Source organism: Barbus barbus, assembly GCF_936440315.1.
Source record: "Barbus barbus genome assembly, chromosome: 5".
In the NCBI taxonomy this organism is placed as follows: domain Eukaryota; kingdom Metazoa; phylum Chordata; class Actinopteri; order Cypriniformes; family Cyprinidae; genus Barbus; species Barbus barbus.
Window position 1 is genome coordinate 2,432,963 of NC_136733.1, and position 22,220 is coordinate 2,455,182.

General features: G+C 35.1%; 2 protein-coding genes across 3 annotated transcripts in view; both read right to left on the minus strand.

The window, feature by feature from the left end:
• LOC306870355 (ras-specific guanine nucleotide-releasing factor RalGPS1-like) overlaps positions 1 to 12,814 on the minus strand; it is a 128,825-nt gene extending 116,011 nt beyond the window's left edge. For both annotated transcript variants that reach the window (XM_079417582.1, XM_079417583.1), the window contains exon 1: positions 12,566 to 12,814. The gene's annotated coding sequence lies outside the window, so the exon portion shown is untranslated. The remainder of the gene's footprint in view (positions 1 to 12,565) is intronic.
• A 1,500-nt stretch (positions 12,815 to 14,314) lies between these two features.
• LOC306870078 (zinc finger and BTB domain-containing protein 43-like) lies at positions 14,315 to 21,180 on the minus strand. The gene is made up of 2 exons (XM_079417124.1): positions 21,105 to 21,180; positions 14,315 to 18,001 (listed from the first exon to the last, which is right to left on the minus strand). Exon 2 carries the CDS (start codon positions 17,977 to 17,979, stop codon positions 16,714 to 16,716), a length of 1,266 nt encoding a protein of 421 aa, XP_079273250.1. The 5' UTR covers positions 17,980 to 18,001; positions 21,105 to 21,180; the 3' UTR covers positions 14,315 to 16,713.
• Between the last annotated feature and the right edge of the window lie 1,040 nt (positions 21,181 to 22,220).

Below are 22,220 nucleotides of genomic sequence, written 5' to 3' on the forward strand. Positions count from 1 at the left end.
AGTATTTATATAAAAAAAAAACTCTCACTAACCAGGTTTTTGAATGGTAGTCTATTTAATGCATAATCAAATCTGTTCACTGATCAGCATTATAAAAACTAAAACATTTAATGATTTAAACACCACAGTTTAATTTCAACAAAATCATAATTTGTCTTGATACCAGTGATTGCTGTAATGTGCCTTTCATGCTGCATACTAAATAATATACTAAAAATACCATTACAAAACACATAAAAATACATAAAAATACAAAAATATACTTGAACTGTTATAACTATATGAATTTGAAAACAACACTTAGCTATACCACAAGATGGCGGCGCACAACTACAAATGACTCTACTACTTATCAGAAGAGCTTTGTTTCAAACATCCATTAAATGTTATATCACTTAATTCACATCAATATTCAACTCATTTCCATGTAAGATGGAAAAGGATATTTGTCTACTATATACATTTAAATATTACATACATGTGTGAATTTGAGAGGTCCTTTACATGCTTTTCTCATTTAAAATAACCACATTCATTACAAATTATAGAGTGAAAACGGTATAGGTTTAAATAATCTCAGTTTTTCCAGTGTGACCCTGGACGGCACACAATCAGGGTGAATCACAAAGTCTTCTCGATTCAGCTGAATTTGAGATGGTTCACATTTCTCTCAGCTCCTATTTGTAACCCATTCAACACCCCCCCCCCCCCCCCTCCACCTCTCTCGCACCAGAGCTGTCTGATTAGAATCTGAAAGCATTTCCTATAATATCAGCCACTGTAATCCCCCATGAGTCAGTGATAATACCATCTCACACATCAGTATTACAGTGGATCACAGTCTGTCTGACATCACTCATTTGAGACGCCATCTGGACTGAGAGCGGGTGTGAAAGCTATTAAGTGTTTCCAAGGAGATGCACATTAGTTTATCTCCCGCTTTCACTTAGTCCACTCCAAATGAGTGGGAGCCTCGATTGTTTTTCACAATACAGGCTTGAAGAATGAACTTCACTTGAAGGGTTTAAATCGAGCATGAACACCTGCTCAATCCTTAAGCCAAATACAGTACACCTACTGTAGTATAGTATAGTATTTGTTATAGTATTGTGTATTATAGTATATAGTGATATACTATACAATAGTATAATATAGTATCTTAATATAGTTAGCGCTGAATAATATAGAATAGTGATAGCATAGTATAATATACGGTGATACACTTTAGTATAGTACAGCATAGTATACTATGATAGAGTATAGTATACTATACTATTGTACAGTGCCATAAAGCATGGTATAGTATAGTATGCATAGTATAGCGAATGTATGTTTTGGTCATTCAAAAACATTTGCTTTTCTGCAGAGCAAAAACTTCCGGTCCAGTCCAAAGATTTATTTCAAACTAAACTGCAAAGAACAAATGAACTTTCACAGCTCTATTGTGTCAAGCAGATACATGCAGACACATGCTCATCAGTGACACATATTCAGTGTTCAGACTTGATCAGACCAGTCACAGTGAGGTAAGTAAGGTTAAAACACACACACACACACACACACACACACACGGGACACTTAATCAGAATCATGGTCAGGTGTTACAGAGCAGTTCTGATAACAGCTCTATTTCAATATAACAGACTCTGTGACACGCGTCCCCTCTGCTGTGTATTGGTTATCCCCTTTGTCTTCAATCACACCCCTTTTTCGTCACCTTCGATCTCTTTAATTATCCCTCATCCCTCTCTCGTGTCCATTAAAGCAGCTGTGAGGTGCTGTAATTATACGGCTCACTCCAGGATCTGTCCTCACACACACTAAAGCACACATTCAGCAGTATAGACATTTTGGCCATTACTGAAAGTTGGAACAGCATGCATAAAAAGCCTCTTATGACTCATACGATATTGAAATGATTCTGAACATGACCGATACCAATACAGACTCAATCCAGACTGCACGCTAAGGATGCAAGGTCAGTGTTTAGATAACATACTTGATGGAACTGCACATTTAAATGACTCAGAAATGACTTTGGGAAATAAAAAAAAACTAGTATCACCCAAAACAGGCTTAAGTAACTCTAACAGTAATTCTACAAGAACCAGTTCATCAGGTAGCTTGTTAATGAGAACTGGAAACAGGACAACCCAAATATTTATCCGTCTTTTAAGAACCATTTTTGGTCGAACTCTATGGACAGCCTAAGAAAATTATTACAGTTTAAGAAATTTACATCTATTACAGTCTAAGAAAATTATTTAAAAAATTAAAATTAAGAGCCAGGGGGTGAAAACTTTTTTGAAATTGACTTATTTTGTCTTATGGGAAAGTAGCTTCTGAAGGGCAATACTAAATAAATGATGAAAAAAATAAACAAAAATAAGGATAATTTACACATTCCGTTTCCCAATGCATTGTGTTTCCTTCTTGAGCATTACTGAAGGTTTTGTAATACTGTAGTTGCATAGGAGCTGTCACGCAGTGTGAAAACATGGGTCTCAAAATCATACAGTCAGTGCTTCAAAAGGGTTCATATATGCAAAAGATGCAGAAAAACCAAAGAATATGCAGGAACTGGGGAGTTTTCTGAAGAATAGGTGGCCAGCTCAACAGGACAAACAAAAGGCTATCGAACAACTAATATATAAATATATATACAAATCTCAGTCATGGATCACCCAGGTAATAACACACAGTATTAAGAATCAAGCATAAACTTTTGAATGTGGTAATCTTAATAAATTAAGCTATTACTTTGTCTTGCGGACTATACATCTTTAAATATCATATTCAAGACAGTAGCCTACTATTTTGTATGATCCCTCTTAACATTTAGCAGATTCTGCAAGGTGTATGTAAACTTTCGACCTAAACGGTATATAATAGAACTATTTAATATTGTAAAATGAATTATAAATATAAAACTTAAAACCTAATTCGAAAATCCCTAAACATTTACTATAACCAAGTACAAACCGGCATATTGAGCACTAAAAACCAGAAGGATGATGGCATGACACATGATAATATGAAAACTGGATTTGACATTATTATAAGGCGTCCACCCTCAATGGAGATATTTACAGCAGAACCGATGTTTGAATTTTTATCCCAGGGATCATACTTGGCAACAGAGCATTTTTTTCCTCATCCCACCCACAATCCTCGGCTCCAAGGGACCATCGCCATGGCAACAGCAAACCACTTGGAATGTGGGCCGGCATTGTGAGATTCTGAATGAGCTTTGACGGCTGCCGGGGGAAACCGAACCCTGAGCGCAGCAGGCATACTTCACCCTGGTTGTCATGCTTGGAGAAAGTTTTATCGGAGACTCCCTGAAAGAATATGTGGGGGAAAATGTGCAGTCAGGACTCAGGAGGTCATTATCAAATCTGACAGAGTCATCAAGACTTCGAGACATGGAGCAGAGCTGTTCCGTATCATCCTCAAGTGCTTTATTTTGTGACAATGGCTGCCTGACTGTACATTATCCAACTTCTCAGTTACTTAAATAGAAAAATGTATATAAGTCATTGTATTAAATATGTAAGCGCAGAATAATAAGAAGAATGAAACACTGCATAAGCAGACTGTAAATTAATGGTAGTTTAACTGGTTAACTGTTAAGTTAAAACCTAGTAAACTTACAAAAGCTATTAAAATGTTTTGTTAACTGAAATAAAGTAAAATACAAATATTAGACAGAAATCTTAAACAGAAAATGAAAATTAGAAATGTTTCTATGGAAAGCAACTAAATAAATAAATGTTTAAATGATACAGATACTAAAGCAGAAATAATAAAAATAATTAAAAAAATAATAATAGAAATGTTGCCTTGGCAACTAAGTGAAATAAATAGGTTTATAAGTTCCAAAATTAATAAAACAGACATAAAAAAGCCTTAGCAAATAACTGAAATAAATTTAAGCGACAAAATAAAACTAATTAAAAAAATTAAACTTTAGAAACGCGAACTGAAATGTTTGTGTTAAGATTACTACAACAGAAATAAAAGAAATAAATAATAAAAATTAGATATGTTGCCTTGGCGACTAATTGAAATACATGAGTTTAAGTGCTAAAACAACTAAGAGCGAAATATAAAAATTAAACTAAATAGAAATGCATTTAAAAAAAAAATTAAAAATTACAAAAGCACATAATTAAACAAAAAATGGAAAATGTCCAAATCTGTAAATAAACTAGTTCAAAATATTAATACACATTATACTAAGAATGCACATACTTTATGTCTGCCATACATGTAACATGCATCAGATGGTAAGGATAAGCACTGTGTTCCTCATAACCGGTTACAAAACTAAGGCCCAGGTGTGAAGCGGTGAAGATTAAAGCAGTGGAGCTTCTCAAATGTCTGGAGTAACGATGGACTCGTCCTCAGATGCACCGCAGAGCTGATCTGAGATTCAGTGCATGACATCATTGCAGCCGCGAGCACACTCAGCGTTTCTAATGGATCCAGTGTCACAGAACACGCCAGATCAAACATCAGAGCAGTGAGGTGAAAATGAGAACAAGCTGATTCGGACACCCAGTGGGCAGGACAGAGGGATGAAAGACATCTCTCTCAGAAAAAAGGTACAAAAGCTGTCACTGGGGCAGCATGCTGTCAAGAGATACTACTATGCACCATTTAGTGCCTTTAAGGTACTCAAATGCATCCTTTAGGGTTAAATAAGGGGCAAAGGTGTTGCTTTTGAAAAATGATCATCCGAGTAACAGCTTTTGTACCTTATTTTCAGAGACTGATGGGGTAATATGAAAATACAGAGCAGGACATGTTCCAAACAAGCTGTGAGGAAGGTGAGGAAGAACAACGACAAGTTTAGGCTAATGGTTTAATTGCACAATAATAAAGAATTCAATCAACATCTCATGTCATCTAGTTTTCAAAAGCTTTAAAATAGATTCATACAATCAGACAGTCTGAACTATACACATACATACATTTATGAATTTAAGGTATAGGGGTCAATAAGATTTGTTTGGGTTTTTTTTAAAGAAATTTCTACTTAAATTTAGCAAGGACGGATTAAATTAATCAAAAGTGACAGAAAAGACACTTAAGAATCTTTAGAATATTTCCATTTCAAATAAATGCTATTCAAAGAATTGTAAAAATCTGATGATTTCTACAAACATATGAAGCAGCACAACCGTTTTCAACATTGATAATAATCAGATATGTTTCTTGAGCAGCAAATCAGTATATTAGAATGATTTCTGAAGGATCATGTGACACTGAAGACTGGAGTAATGATGCTGAAAATACAGCTTTGATCACTGGAATAAATTACATTTTCAATATTTGAGAGTTTTAAATTGTAATAATATTTCACAAAATTTCAGTTTTTACCATATTTACTATATGTACTGTTTCTATTTTTGACAACAACAACAACAAAAAGAAATATGCAGCCTTTGTGAGCATAAGACACTTTCAAAAACTTTGAATGTTAGTGTATATACATAAATATAAAACGAGGGGTGAGAACCAGAAGGGCGTAAGTGACATTTTTTGGCTGCTCGGATTGAGTTGGGCAGGTCATTCCACCAGATGAGAACATATAATATCAAATATATCAAATGAAAGCTCTTAATGAGCTCTTTCTACTGGCATAAGTCCTGTCATCCATGAGTGTACAATTTTGTATTATAAACAATTGAAATCAGTACACAAAGTCAGACCAAACTATGGTAAAATATTTGTTTTGGATCTCCTGTAAAGTTGGTGTAATATCACTTACACCTTTCTGGTTCTCACCCCTCGGAAATTAGTTTTACTGTTTTGGGTCTTTTATTTCTTTTTATGTCTCAAGTGTAGATAAAACAAACGCTGAGAGTTTTTGTTCTGATGTTACAGTGATTCATTTGCTATAATCGGATCATTTGGTTTCTGTCAAATTCCACATAAATATTTTCACTTTTTTCAATTTACAAAAACAAAGAATAAATAACAGTATTGCAGATTTAAAATAACTCATAGCATGATAAAACAGTCACATTTATGACAGGCAGCAACAGGGCTGCTATTATAACCAGAATTGAGCAGGTGGTCGCGTCTCAAATGTCGCACACATGCTCGCCGCTACACAAATACAGCCATGGAAAGAAATAATTGGGTCAGATTCTAATATTTCACCCACTTCGAGCTGCACTTTAATAACAGATGCTGTGTATATTTAATGCTATGTGGCTCTGAGGTGAGAATTTCATCTATACGGGCTCCCCTTTGAACTGATGGCTCAATGCCTAAAAATAGGAGCGCAGCGGGTCATAGAGCAAAAATAAAACAGACAAATATCAATTCAAGCTGCAAATAGCTAAACCTACTGCTCCACTGATATGCATTTTTAAACGGTCAAAGCCAGTATATTTAGAGGGAACAGAGAACTGGAGGAGGAAGGAAGGAATTAAACATTCATTTTTATTTATACATTTATATTTAACTATTTATATAAAATGAATATTTATATTATTTAAAAATAATTTATTAAATTAAATTATTAAATATTTCATATTAACATGCTAGTATACTATTAATATAACAATATTAAAATGTTAATAATTAATTTATTAAATTAACAACCTGAACTACAAACAGATCTGCCTGGCTGATCAATCAATATTATACACACAAATTAATAAAAAAAAAAAAAAAAAGTATTATATTACATTTACATTATATATAAAAAATATTTTAAAATAATTTAGTTAAATTGATTATTCATATAATAATATAAAAATATTGATAAATTAATACATTAACAAATTTAACTGGAAATACATTTGAAAACAGATAGAAGACAGTTTGCACCATTCATTTAGGATCTGCCTGACTGATATTAATCTACATTAATACAATAACTTGACGCTTTCAACAGAAAGCTGTAAGATAACGCAGTTCTTGATCACTGATCTCTGAATTATTGTTCATATTAGCATGTCAAAGTTATGTTTTTTTAAAGCATTAATTAGACAGCATCTGTTAAAGGTGTTGCTGGTAGTTTCTGGGCTCATCCAGACTGGAGGTGTATTATATAACATTAGGCCTATTATTATGGCACTATATAATTATGAGCACTGAAACAGCCTGAGTTTGTTCGTTTAAAATAACAAACACGGTCATGAGTCTTCAACACAGTTATACTGTCATATATCCTCATCAAAGGAGGCCATAACACTGTTTATATAGACAGTTTGTGGTTTGTACTGTAAGCAGAAGATGGTCAGACTGGCTTTTAGGGACTTACTGCACAAACTGGAAAGATCAACAAAACACTTACACTTCCTGTTTAAGTTCCAAGCTGTTTTACTGATGTATGTTTACTCAAGTGCAGTTTTAAGTTTACCTTATTCTTTAAAATGCATGTTTTTGAGAAAGAAATCGGTAACACTTTATTATATGGACTTAAGTGCTTATTAGCATGCCTTTTGTTAACATATTTGCTATTTATTAGAACTTATAAAGCATCCCTAATCCTGCTGAACACCTAAACTTAACTACTACCTTACTAACTATTAATAAGCAGCAAATTAGGAGTTTATTGAAGCAAAAGACGTACTTAATAGTTTGTAAATAGCGAGAATTGGACTTTAAAACAAAGTGTGACCAAAAATCTTTTAAAGTATGCTTGGGGTCAAACGTTATGAGGTCTGTAAGATTTGTTTTTAAGTATCTTATGGTCAAAGAGACTGCATTTATTCAATCAAAAGTACAGTAAAATCTGTAATGTTATGAAATAGTATTGCAATTTATAATAAAATATCTCCGAGTCATTAAGGTTTCGAGGCTGACGTTTGGCAACTCGAGCCTTCAGCTCCCTCCACAGAATTTCTATGGGATGAAGGTCTGGAGATTCTGTCTCTCACTGTTCAAATAAACCTACCATTAAAATTATAGACTGATCATTTCTTTGTCAGTGGGCAAACGTTCAAAATCAGCAGGGGATCAAATCATTTTCTCCCACTGTAGAAATATCTTACTGAGGCCTTTAATATCTTGCTATCTTCAAATGTGTAAACAAAATGGAAAAAACACATTACCATAATTTTTGGGATATTATGCACCATGGAAGTTCAGCGCAAACAAACAGGCTTTAAAGTATATCTGTCAATGACGCTCACTGGAGTGAATGCAGATGTTAAAGTTCAGAAATGACAGCGGGTGCTACGTGATGAGCGTGTGTGAGAGATATAAATACGGTCTTGTGAACATGACCTGCTGGTAGAAGTTTCCTGATCAATGCTGGTGTAATGTCAGAAGTACAGACAGCTGCAGGGGTCCGGGACGCCCTCATTTACCCCCCACTGCATGACTGCAACTCTACAGACTGACACAGAGCTCAAATATGTGCTCTAACATAACTGCACACATACTTTTCCATCCTACTTTTCCCACCTGTTTTTTATGCTGGAACTGCTAATAACTTTACGGTCAACCTGTTTTTCATTCCACAGTTCAAGGAAAAGTTCACCCAAAAATGAACATTTGCTGAAATTGTACTCCGCCTCAGGCCATACAAGATGTAGATCAGTTTGTTTCTTCATCAGATTTGGAGAAATTTAACATTACATTACACAACAAATCCTCTGCAGTGAATGGGTGCCGTCAGAATGAGAGTCCAAACAGCTGATAAAAACATCACAATAATCCTTGAGTAATACACACCACTCCAGTCCATCAATTAACATCTTAAGACAAAAATAAATCCATCTTTAAGATGTTTTTAACTTCAAACTGATGCTTCTTGTGAAAATATGAGTCCATAATCCATAACACTTCCTCCAGTGAAAAAGCATCTCTTGTTGTCCTCTCACATTAAAATCCTTTGACATATTAGTTTAAAACTGATTCTTCTGACTCAGATGAGACTCACTTTCACAAGCATTTGTACACAAACAAAACAGAGGAGCTTACAAAATATATACTGTACAATGATTTTGATAACACTTAGAAGTGCACATGGCATGTGGATGACTTTTATGGTGTTATTTTTTTTTTTAATTTTTCAATCTTAACCGCTAGTTTCAGTTATGAAAATACTTCTGAAAAATATGTTTGTGTTCAATGTAAGAACAGGTTTGGACCAACATGAGAGTCTGTAAATACTGACAGAATCTGCCTTTGTAGGTGTAGCTACTATTATGAACCTTTCTAGATAAAACACTAAGATTCATGACATCTGCTCATGACAAGGCTATTCATGTTTGTCCCGGTCAACTAAACCTGCATTCATGTGGCGTAGTAGCCGACACCACAACACACGAATACTACACCGGTTCCTGAACTGAGGAATGCTCTGGCTCTCTGCCATCAGGAATGAGCACCTCGATTGAGCTGGGCTTCTGAATTCCTTCTCAGTTACTCCAAGTTTCGTCCTGACCAATTACACACATCTCACATGGCCTGCACCGCAAGCGCATGAACTGCATAGCAAACAGTATAACAGACACTGCATCTCAGCTTCTGAGGAAACAATGCCTTTTTCAACAACAAAAAGATGCTTTGATACTGAAATGGCCTAAATCTGTACAATGGAACACTTGAACAGACCAACCAGACATACGCTGTTTGTAATACGTTTTGAAAATATATTAATTCAAAGAGGCATGTGGCATTTGCATCAACTATTAACATATGTGACCCTGGACCACAAAACCAGTCATAAGGGTCAATTTCTTTTTATTATTATTGATATTTATACATCATCTGAAAGCTGAATAAATAAGCTTTCCATTGAAAGCTATTTGTTATGATAGGACAATATTTGGCTGAGATGCAACTATTTGAAAATCTGGAATCTGAGGGTGCAAAAAAAATCTAAATATTGAGAAAAATCACCTTTAAAATTGACCAAATTAAGTTCTTAGCAATGCATATTACTAATCAAAAAATAAGTTTTGACATATAAATGTAGGAAATTTACAAAATATCTTCATGGAACATGATCTTTACTTAATATCCAAATGATTTTTGGTATAAAAAAAAGATAATTTTGACCCATGCAATGTATTTTTGGATATTGCTACAAATATACCTGTGATACTTATGACTGGTTTTGTGCTCCAGGGTCACATATAAACAAAGGCATTATAATATATCTGAGAACATACAACAATATCAGAAGTGTTTAATATAATAAAAGAAATGTAATAAGAAAAAGAAATATGTAAATTATGAAATATGTTATAACGATAGTAATTTCATAATTCAAAATATCTAAATAGATAGATTAGAGTAAAAATTACATAATTGTATTTTAAATGACATTGTTATTTTAGAAATTGTATCATATATTAACTACATTTCTTATAAAATATACAACAAATATTTTTATTTATTTTAAATTAATAATTATGTTAGTACTTTATCAATTTTAATTATATATATATATATATACACAGTGCCCTCCATAAGTGTAGGAACAGTAAAGACATAATTGCTCTGTTGGCATTGGGTGATTCAACACATAGATGTTTTACCAGCTAAGACGTTCAGCACTTTTATAGTTTCATCCCTCTATCTGATGTGAGCATAAGTATTGGAGCAGTTGCCTCACAGGTCTTTCTAAGTGATCAGCTGTGTTCTGTTGCATTAATTCTTCAGATATTAAAAGCAGGGAATGTCGTATCAGTTATATCCATTACTTCTGTTTTCTGAATCCTGCATTCGATGATGACACACACAAACCAGGATGAAGATGAGGGAGCTGACTTTGAGAGAAAAGCAAGCAATTTGGATGCTAAAAGAAAAGAGGAAGTCAATTAGAGCTCTAGCAAAAACAAAGGGCATGGAGAAATCAAGAGTTTGGAAACCACCAACAACGACCTGATCAGCTGAGAAAACAACAGTAGTTGATGACAGACAAATCATAAAAGCTGTGAAAATGAATCCTAAAAGACGTGTCTGTAAAATCACCAACAACTTCCAGAAAGCTGGGGTGATGCTCTGACAATCTACTGTCCTCAGGAGACTTTGACACAGAATTACAGATGCTACACAGCAAGATGCAAACCTCTGACCAGCACCAAACATAGAAAGACAAGATTAGAGTTTGCAAAAAAGCACAAAGGTGAGCCAGAAGAGTTTTGGAGCTGTGTTTATGGACCGATGAGACAAAGATGAACCTTTATCTAAGTGATGGGAAAGCAAAAGTGTGGAGAAAAAAAGGGAACTGCAATGATCCCAAGCATACAGCCTCATCTGTAAAGCATGGTGGAGGTGGTGTCATGGCATGGGCATGCATGGCTGTCTCTGGAACAGGCCCTCTCAACTTTACTGATGACTTAATGCATGATGACAGTAGCAGAATGAATTTGGAAGGGTACAAAACCATCTTGCCTACCAATATTCAAGAAAATGCCACCAGATTCATTGGGAAGTGCTTCATATTGCATCAGGACAATGACCCAAAACACCCTGCCAGTTCAGTCAAGGAATTTATAAGAGCAAAGAAATGGAAAGTCTTAGATTGCCCAAGTCAATCTCCAGATTTAAATCTGATTGAACATGAATTTCACCAGCTGAAGAGGAGAGGAAAGGCAGAAACTCCCCAAAACAAGCAACAATTGGAATTGGCTGCATTAAAGGCTGGGAAAAGTATTTCAAAGGAGACCAAGAGTCTGGTGATGTCTATGGGTCACAGACTCACTGCTGTGATTGTGTGCAAGGGATCTGCAACTAAATAATAGCTTTTAATCTTTTATATCTGCCTTATGTTCAACTGTCCCAATACTTATGCTCACATCAATGAGTGGGATGAACTCTAAAAGTGCTGTTCTTTGGTTATTTGGTAAAGCATGTATGTGTTGAAACGGCTAATAATAAAATGTGACATTCTGTAGTTTTGTCTCATATTCATCTTTTAATCATATTTGCAAATGTCTTGACTCCACAGCCAACAGAGCAATTTTGTCTTTACTGTTCCAGTACTTATGGAGGGCACTGTATATATAATTATTATTATTACTATTATTATTGGAGAATGTATTAACTACATTCTTATAAAAACATGTAAAATATTTATTTACTTTTTATTTCCATTACACACACACACACACACACACACACATATATATATATATATAATTATTATTAAGCACAGCAACAAATATTTACAATAAAAATCCATAAAATAAATACCCTCCTTAAGAAATATCAAAAGTTAAAACAGTGGCATTGTACTTTCAGATATATTACAATAAAAGCCAATAATACCACACCATATACAAATACTTACTATTTAACTGACGTTATAAATAATCAAAAATGTCATATTAAAAAACTAAATATTTCATTATAATTGCCACACCAAACGAGCTGCTGTCTCTCAGGATTTTGAGTCTCGTGCGCGCGCACGCCTGATCATACGCGCAACTCGCAACATGGAACACGGTCACGCGCGCGCAGGGCTGTAAATTAACCTTTCACCTTTACTAACCCTTCTTAATGAATGACGTGCACAGACTGTTCCTAATCAATACTCCATCGACCCATCCATAAAATCAATCAAATCAAAATCTGGTTCGCCTACCTTATATCTGCGCACTGATCAATGAGAAGAAACAATCATGTTTTGCCTCCAGTCATCCAATAAACGAGCTCAACTGCGCATCTAATCCAATACAGCACGTCAGGTTATTATTCCAGAGCGTCAGAGCTATATTATATGTTTATAAATGTAAAGACATTTGCGAGAGATGTACAGATATCACACTCACTGCCAAAACAAGCGAAACATTCATGGGCAGGAAGTGTCAGGTAGGTTCCTTTGATCTAACGGACAGGTCAACTGCCCAATCACACGCGTTAAACCGCCACTCAACCCCGCCCACCACGGAGCGCTAGCCAATCGCGCTGAAGCACCGCGTCTATGTGAATTTGAAGTGGACGCGCAGGTGCATCTGAGCAACAGGGATGTCTTCCTCTGTAACTTAACACTCTGACATTTAACCAAATCTTATTATAGTTTTAACTATACTAACAAATCTAAAAAAAGGCCAGATACTCTTTAAAATAAAAGCAAAAGTTTTCCCCTATTTTTTTATTTATGTGATTTATTTATATTTATGTCTTTCAGTTGTTTGCTTACACACACATATATGTGTGTGCGCGTGTGTGTATATATATGTATAATGTATATATAAAACATCAAAGTAAATTAAATTAAATATGTTTTTAAATTTACAATATGTGAGCATTGAACCAATTGTCAGTTGAGACTGCCTCCTAGTGTCTGAAACCCTGCATTGCAACTCAAACACAAAATAAATTGTTCTTCATGCAACAAAACAGGATCTCCAGTACAAATAGAACATTTATTGCTAAACACATTTTTGTACAAATCTCACAAAGTTTCACAAAGTTCTTCTATAAGAAGAAACCACAACAGAAGTGTAAGTGGGAAATGGTGCCGTCCGGAAAGAAAAGTTTCTGATAACCAGATATCAAGACAGTCCTGTTGAGGTAGTGATCCGTCCAACATCCTAAAGCTGTGCCTGTCAATTAAGAAAATTTGGTCACTTGAGAATATTTATATTTTATATAACCGTTTACAATTAAAAAAAAAAAGTTTCTATATATTTTACCCCATTATATTATAAGATACATACACATATACCATGTATTAAATTGTTTAAACTTTTATTGAAAAAATAAAATAAAAAAAACGTACAAAGAATGGATGTATAATTTAATACATGGCTGAATTAATTTTCCATAAATATTCTCTGTCTGATTGACTTTGAGAATGATTTTTAACCGTACTGATAACACATATTCTGTTTCCGCTTACATGATTGTCACTAGTTTGTTCTGTTTGAGGCATATAGAAATTTGCACATTCATAATAAAAAACATAATTCAAACAATATTTACATACTAAAATTTACCAATACTTGGCAACTGCCAAAACAACATGTTTGAAATGCTCTTTAGAGTGTTATACTAGCTTACAACACTTTCAGGAATAATTCAATATTCTAAGAAAAGCCCTATTTATTTGATCTAAAACTATAATAAAATTAGCTAACATTTTGTTCTAATTAAGCACTAATTAAATTCCATGCACCATCTCAAACTACTGAATACCACAGCATCTGAGGTATAGTTGTAACCGAGGTTTGAATCAGTTCATTCACAAACAGGCCGTAATAACAGACTACTTTCATGGCACATTCTGTACATTAGATTCAGAAAATAATACAAGTAAACACCAAGCTGCTTTTCTACAAGAGTTTTACAGCCCTTTCACTTTTTTATAGTTTGCTTTTTGTGCTCTTTTGACATTTGCATGAAATGGCTTTGTGAAGTAAAACAATAAAGATGTGTTCTCTGTTTCATTTCACTGGTATTTGATATTTACAGGTGGCTGTGCTTTGATATTTCTCTCTTAAATCCACTTCAATACTATACAGATGAATTTTAAAAACATATCAAGAACATGTCATAGTCATATGTGACCCTGGAGCACAAAACCAGTCTTAAGTCGCTGGGGTATATTTGTAGCAATAGCCAAAAATACATAGCATGGGTCAAAATTATCAATTTTTCTTTTATGCCAAAAATCATTAGGATATTAAGTGAAGATCATGTTCCATGAAGATATTTTGTAAATTCCCTACTGTATATATATCAAAACTAAATTTTTGATTAGTAATATGCATTGTTAAGAACTACATTTGGACAACTTTAAAGGTGTTTTTTTTTTTGCACCCTCAGATTCCAGGCCAAATATTGTTCTATCCTAACAAACCATACATCAATGCATGTATAAATCTCAATTTTGACCCTTATGACTGGTTTTGTGGTCCAGGGTCACATATTTCAGCCCCAAAAAAAAAAAAACACGAATTGATGGCAATATAAAGTTATATTTTGCATAAAGAAAATAAAGCCTTTTTACGATCATAAGATATCAAACAAATGTGACAATAAAAAGGATTCATCTCTATTACTGTATTACAGTAATAAAACGACAATGAGAATCCCCGTTTAGAATACTGAGAATTACAAACAAATTACAACAATATATGTGCTGAATAAGGTTCAATATCTTTATGCAAAATATTTTGTGCGCGCGTGTGATATGACTTGGACATGTTTTTCATAAGATTCGCCCATATAGAGATGACATTTATAATATTTTACAATTATGGCACATTATAAAACATTTGACACCTACAAGAACACTGTTTGCAGAAGGAGATGAAAATGGCAATGCTTTAATGCAGCAGTATGTAAGATTTTATTTCACTTTCAAAATCCTCCTAATAAATCTGTTGACTTTTAGAGCATAAAACGGATTAGAACAGATTAGCAGCTGAAACAAGCGCCGTTCTCTGTGAAATCCTATTGGAAACGCTCTGGCTACAGAGATCGGCAATAGAGTTGATGCCAAACACTGAATCCAGCTCAACTAAAGCAAATGAAATCCAGCATAATGCTGCATCGGGGAATATTTCTATTTACATAAGATAAACCTTGTTAAAACTCCAAAGCGCTTAGTGAGCTTTTAAACCTGAATATTATGACAGCATTCAAGGCTCTTGTGTCAAATGTGGTCATATTTTTTCCTTCAGATATCATTCTGAGACATTAGAATGAAGTCAACATTGAAGTCAACATGAAACGGCATTTTACTACAACAACATCTATTAAGAAAAGTCTATTTTGACTTCATGTTGACTAGATCGAAAGTTTGAAATAACTCATGATTTTAAATGTTGTCTTAAAGAAGTCTCTTCTGCTCACCAAGGCTGCATTATTTAATTAAAAATACAGTAAAACAGTAATATTATGAAATAGCATTACAATTTTTAACAACCGTTTTCTATTGTAATGTATTTTTAAAAAACAGAAATGTGTTCTTATGATACAAAGCTGTATTTTCAGCATCATTACTGCAGTCTTCAGTGTCACATGATCTTCAGAAATCATTCTAATATACTGATTGGCTGACCAATTATTGTCAATTATTAAAGTGTTGTTATCAATGTTGTTTTTAATTTTTGTGGAAACCATATTGCATTTTTTTCCGGATTCTTTAATGAACGGAAAGTTCAAAGCATTTATTTGAAACAGAAATCTTCTGTAACATTATAAACATCTTTACTGTCTCTTTTGATCAATTTAATGCATCCTTGTTGAATAAAAGTATTCATTTCAATTTAAAAAAATCTTTCTTAATGTAATATATTACAGTTTTTACTAAAATATGGAGCAGCACATCTGTTTTCAACATTGATAATAGTAATAAATGTTTCTTGAGCAGTAAATCAGTATATTAGAATGATTTCTGAAGATCATGTGACACTGAAGACTGGAGAAATGATGCTGAAAATACAGATTTAATCACAGAAATAAATTACATTTTAAAACATATTCAAACAGTTTTTTAAATGAAATAATCTTCCACAATATTACTGCTTTTACTGTATTTTTGAGAAATAAACATCCTTGGTGAGCAGCATAAGAAACTTCTTCTAAAAACATTTAATTATTCCAAACTTTTGACCGGTACTTTACACCTGAACAAATGAACTGAACAGAAGGCCTCTGTTCAAAATTGAGGTGCTTGTTTAAAATAATCCTGCTGTATACAGTGGCAAGTTTGGCATTCAGGTAAAGGATGCTTCTATGCTGAGGTTTCTCAAACGTTCCTACAAGGTTCCTGCGGGAGCACTAGCAGATCTGGGAGGCCCGTCGGGTCTGATGGGCCTTTGCGCACGTGGAGGTATGTCGGTTGAAGCTGTCTCTCCACATGAAGCGTTTGGAGCACAGGCTGCACTCGTAGGGTTTAATGCCCGTGTGGATCTTCATGTGGCCCACCAGGTGATGCTTCATTTTGAAGCTTTTGCCGCAAACGGCACAACTGAACGGCCTCAGACCCAGATGCATGCTCATGTGCCGGTCCCTCTGGCTTTTGTGCGTGAAACTTTTGCCACACTGGCACGGATAGAGCTTGTAAACCACTGAAGCGAAGCCTGAGTGAGAGGTCTGCTCCTTTAAGCCACCGTCGACCGACGTCTCATCTTTAGAAACAACAGCACCTCCTTCGAGCTGAAGTTTATCCCTGGACGGTGGGTTGGAAAGCTCGTCCGAGGCTTGCGAAAAGCCCCCCATGGAGGTCCCGTAGAAGTCTAACGGCTCTTCATAAGAGCAATCCCGATCCAAGCACTCCACCAGTTTCTCACTGAAACAATCCTCTGCTATGTTTGGATTGTGAGAGTTTTCGTCTGAATCGTTTACGGCGTGTTCGGCGCCAAACAAGCCGCCGCAAGCATCTCGACTCTGCCTTTCTGATTTTATCTGCACCTTCTTTCTGTGTCCCATTATGCTCGGCGGCACATAGGCCCGTCTAGAGCACTGGTTTTCAGTTGCATCCGAGCCATTCTCGCTGCTTGGATCATCTGGAGACGAACAACCGGCGCTTTCTAACGTCCCTGGACCTAAAGCAGGATCTAGATCGGCTAGATCTTCTCCTTGACCTGCAGTCTGACCAGAGTCCTCATTATCAGTGGCATAACCATCACATTTTGGAGACGATCCATGGTCGATCCGGTTTTTCTTCCCTACTTCCAGAAGCTCAGTGCATTTGTCCACCACGTGCCACATCTGCAGGAAGCTCGCGGCTGTTAAGAAGGAAACCACCTCTCCGCTTGGCACCGAAAGCCCTCCGGTGTAGCACGACAACAGGAGCTGCTCGAAAACGCACGGATGCATGACGTCCGGCAACACCACGCGGGCGCTGTTCTTCAGCAGCACCTGATCGCAAAAGTACGGAGAGCTGGCGGCCAGCACCGCGCGGTGGGCGCGAAACTGATGGCCGCCGATGGACACGATGAGATCACACAGCTGCCCTCTCTGCCGCTGCTGGTTCAGCTTCTTCAGGAGCGAGCAGGAAAAATCCGGGAAGTCCACGTGGAAGGATTTTGCATCAGTCTCCATGGTTATGTAGTATCTAAACACTCTGAAAAAAAGGCAGGGTAGATTAGCGTGCTAGTCAAAATCATCTATACTAAACAGTACAAAAGATCAAAAACCAATGCTACACATGCAAATTACAAAATGCAAATGATTACATAATTGGAAAGCAAAATAAATAAGCTTCACTGTCTGTTCAAACTCTAATATATCACTGTGTAATATAACAAACATTAATATGTGACCCTGAACCACAAAACCAGTCATAAGGGTCAGATTTTGAAATGTATACACCATATGAAAGCTGAATAAATAAGCTTTCCATTGATGTGTGGTTTGTTAGGTTTGGACACTATTTGGCTGAAATACAACTAGGCCTATTTGAAAATCTGGAATCTGGAAAATCGCCTTTAAAATTGTCCAAATTAAGTCTTTAGCTATTCATATTACTAATCAGAAAATAAGTTTGGATATAGTTACGGTAGGAAATTTACAAAATATCTTCATGGAACATGATCTTTACTTAATACCCTAATGATTTTTGGCATAAAAGAAAAATGTATAATTTTGACCCATACAATGTATTGTTGGCTATTGCTACAAATAGGGCTGGGTATCGATTAGGGCTGGGTAAAAAATATCGATTCTCCGATTTTAATCGATCTTCAGTTTAACGCAACGATATTGATTCGGGAAATGCTTCACGTAAGAGGATATGAATATTCACCTCTCGTCCTGAAGGTGTCACCATCTTTCGAATTGCTCCACTAAAAAAAACAACTGTGTGCACCCTATTATTAATGTAGATGTGTATTTCAGTAATAAACTTAAGTAGGAGAGTTTCAGTTACCAGCATTTATATCAAAATATGGATCCCATGTCTGCAAAACTAACATTTTAAATGAAATATTGATAGCTAATCGATATCGAATCGAAATCGAATCGAATCGAAACCATAAAAATAAGAATCGAATCGAATCGCAGAATTGGTCACAATACCCAGCCCTAGTATCGATTCAGATGTCCTGATTCGATTCGATTCTCGATTTTTTTTATTACATTTTTTTTTATTACATTAGTTTTAATGTAATAAAGGGAAGGGAAGTCGTGGCCTAATGGTTAGAGAGTCGGACTCGTAATCTAAAGGTTGTGGGTTCGAGTCTCGGGCCGGCAGGAATTGTAGGTGGGGGGAGTGAATGTCCAGCGCTCTCTCCACCCTCAATACCACGACTGAGGTGCCCTTGAGCAAGGCACCGAACCCCCAATTGCTCCCCGGGCGCCGCAGCATGGCTGCCCACTGCTCCGGGTGTGTGTTCACGGTGTGTGTGTGTGTGTGTGTGTGTGTGTGTGCATTTGTTCACTACTCACTGCTGTGTGTGTGCACTTGGATGGGTTAAACGCAGAGCACCAATTTCGAGTATGGGTCACCATACTTGACAATACGTCACGACTTTAATACAAAAGCTATTGGTATTTCTAAGAAATGAACAGTACACATCAGTTTACAAATAGTGAATTAATAAAGAAATTAAGAACCACATGCCAGTATTTTAAACCTATTCTTTTTTTTGTATATATTGTTTCTTAACAATATATACAGTTGAAGTTAATGTGCCTTCTAAAAATCTCATTTTAATTCAATATAATTTATATGCTTGATTTATCCCTTTTCGTAAAAATGGTCTACGGCTGAAATGCTGTTGTATAAGATTTTTGTTTTTGTGAAAACCTTTATCTGAACTGTAAATCATGTATGTTACCATAGACATTGTCCAACCCCGCTCATACTGTGTTCATTTTACTTGTGCAGCTCTATAAATCTGCAGATACCTTGAAAATAGTGAAATCAAATTCATTCCTTCATATTTTTGATATTTGTGTACTGAAAATATTTTTGATTGACGATTAGACTCCTATCTGATTTACTATATAGTTAAATTAATTTTCGGGCTACCAAAATCTGAAGAGTACCTGCCCGAAGGGCTACCAGGGATTTTGACATTTTGCGAGCCCTGCGATGATTTATAGCCGTTTTTTATAATGTTGACAGTCCCAATCACACGATGGTGGGGGGAGTTAGTGTAAATAGATACTCCGTTCATGGCATTGCTTAGCTCATCCGATTCACATTAATGTCAAGAAATTTCAATGTCTGAGTTTAAAAAGTTTGCAAATGACAGTGCCATCAGGATAGCAAAATAAATAAGTGTCTGGTCAAATATTTGTAATAGAAAATATTACTATAAAATATTTATCCCGGTGTTATCTACGTGTTAAGTAGGAAAATCACACGTCTGCTGTTGTTTATGCAATAAAGTTATGTAAATATACTCCATTGAATTATTAAGCTTATTTAGTTCGCGGTTCTCAAAGTTTGATTTTAAGCACATTTTGTTACTTTTGTACAAAAAAAAAATTAATAATAATAATAAAAACAGTTTTGCTATTAAGCTGGTTCAGTATAAAATCCTATAAAGTCCTAAAATAATCAAATCCAAACAGAACTGCGAAGCTAAATAACAACAATAACCTTAATTACATACTACACATCATTCATTCCATTTAATAGGTCATCAGCCTTTAAGGAATCTTATCAGGTAATTAATTAAATCATTATAATAATAATAATTTGCATAAGCTCGACCGCAAAAATGTACCATATTATTACAAATACTAACACAGTCCCTATATAGTAAATATCAGAAATATTGTGAAAGCTTTTTACTGACTGCAGGAGGTCAACTGTACTTTATGGAGATTAGTATTAACTGTATTAGATGTATTATGATAATTATTAACTGTGGTTTCTATGGCGACATATGGTGAGATGCAAATGAGCACTAAGACTGCAAAAACCACAATAACATCATTTCCGGCGGTAAAATCTTCCACATGGAAATAAAATCTTAAAAACAGATCTATATTGATATTCGGTGGAAACAACTTATATCTTGTAAACTAGTTAACTGTCAAAATTCACAGCTCAGTATATCAGAGACCAGGCTAACCTGCTATACTGCTAGCTAGCATATCAAGAGACTTTATGGATGTTAACAGACGACAGAGACATTGTTGTTCATGAAGCAGACGCGTAAATATAAGTACAGTTTTCTGCCTCACTCGCGATATAATAACAAATACCGTCTTACCGTTTTTTGCATCATTTCAGTCCGGTTTTCTGAAAGCTAACTTGCCTCCTCTCTTCCGAGAGCCAGAGCGCTACGTACAGCTAACGTCATCACGCACAGTCGCGTGGCGCAGGAAGAAATGTAAACAAACACGCCTACTTTCCGCTGGGTGCCAGATTGACAACAAAAACAGTGACACAGAAGTGTGATAAAATAAAATAACAAAATTAATACTAAAAAAAGAAAATAACACAAAATAGGAGCGAGAAATAAACTGCAATAGGCAAAACTTAAAATAAATTGCATTAAAATAAATATATAAACACAAATGAGGAGCGAGAAATTAAATTAAATAATAAAATCAAATAAAATATATTTGAGATATCAACCACAACAAGCCTTATGGTGTTATTTAAATCATTTTTAACATGTTCAGACATTTTCTTCAGGTTTTGTAGATTGCTGTGGTTTTAATAATTTGATGTATTTAAAAAAGAAGCCCAGCAGGTGGCGCTATAGGATAAACGCAGAACTACAGCAACAGGCAGTCTGGCTCAAAAAAATGAGCATACAGTAAAAATAAATAAATACCAACTGAATTAAAACATGATATTTTATAAGTCGTTAGACTACCATGGGTTCATACTGAATTACGAGCTGGTGTTAAAATTATTTGGTTTGGTTTTGCTTTACATTGAAATTTAATAATCTGATTACAGCACTGATGTTGAACTTTATCATTACAATTATGTTACACTATGGTATCAGAGTGCTACACTTTGTAAAAACCTTTTTTTGTTGCTATGCCAATAAAGCTACTTAAATCTGAATTTATCAAACCATGTCTCAGTTTATGGTTTTTAACACTCAATTGTATTGAAATTTCAGTATTGATTCTGATTACTTTCATGTGACCGATCAAGCTATTATATGAAGAAGCAAAATGCTTTCTTTGTGTCCAGATTTGACTAATGCAAAAACTTTGATAAATATGTATTTAATCATGTCTAAACATATATCCAAATTCAAGTAATTAATTATGTGGGAATCCACAGTTCCCAGCCACACAGCCATGTTTATGTGAGAGAGCTAAACAGTCATCTAGTGGTTACACGATGGTATTACACATGATAAATG

Coding starts and splice junctions, on each gene's coding strand:
- LOC306870078 (XM_079417124.1), bottom strand. CDS start 17,979: ATGGAGACTGATGCAAAATCCTTCCACGTGGACTTCCCGGATTTTTCC.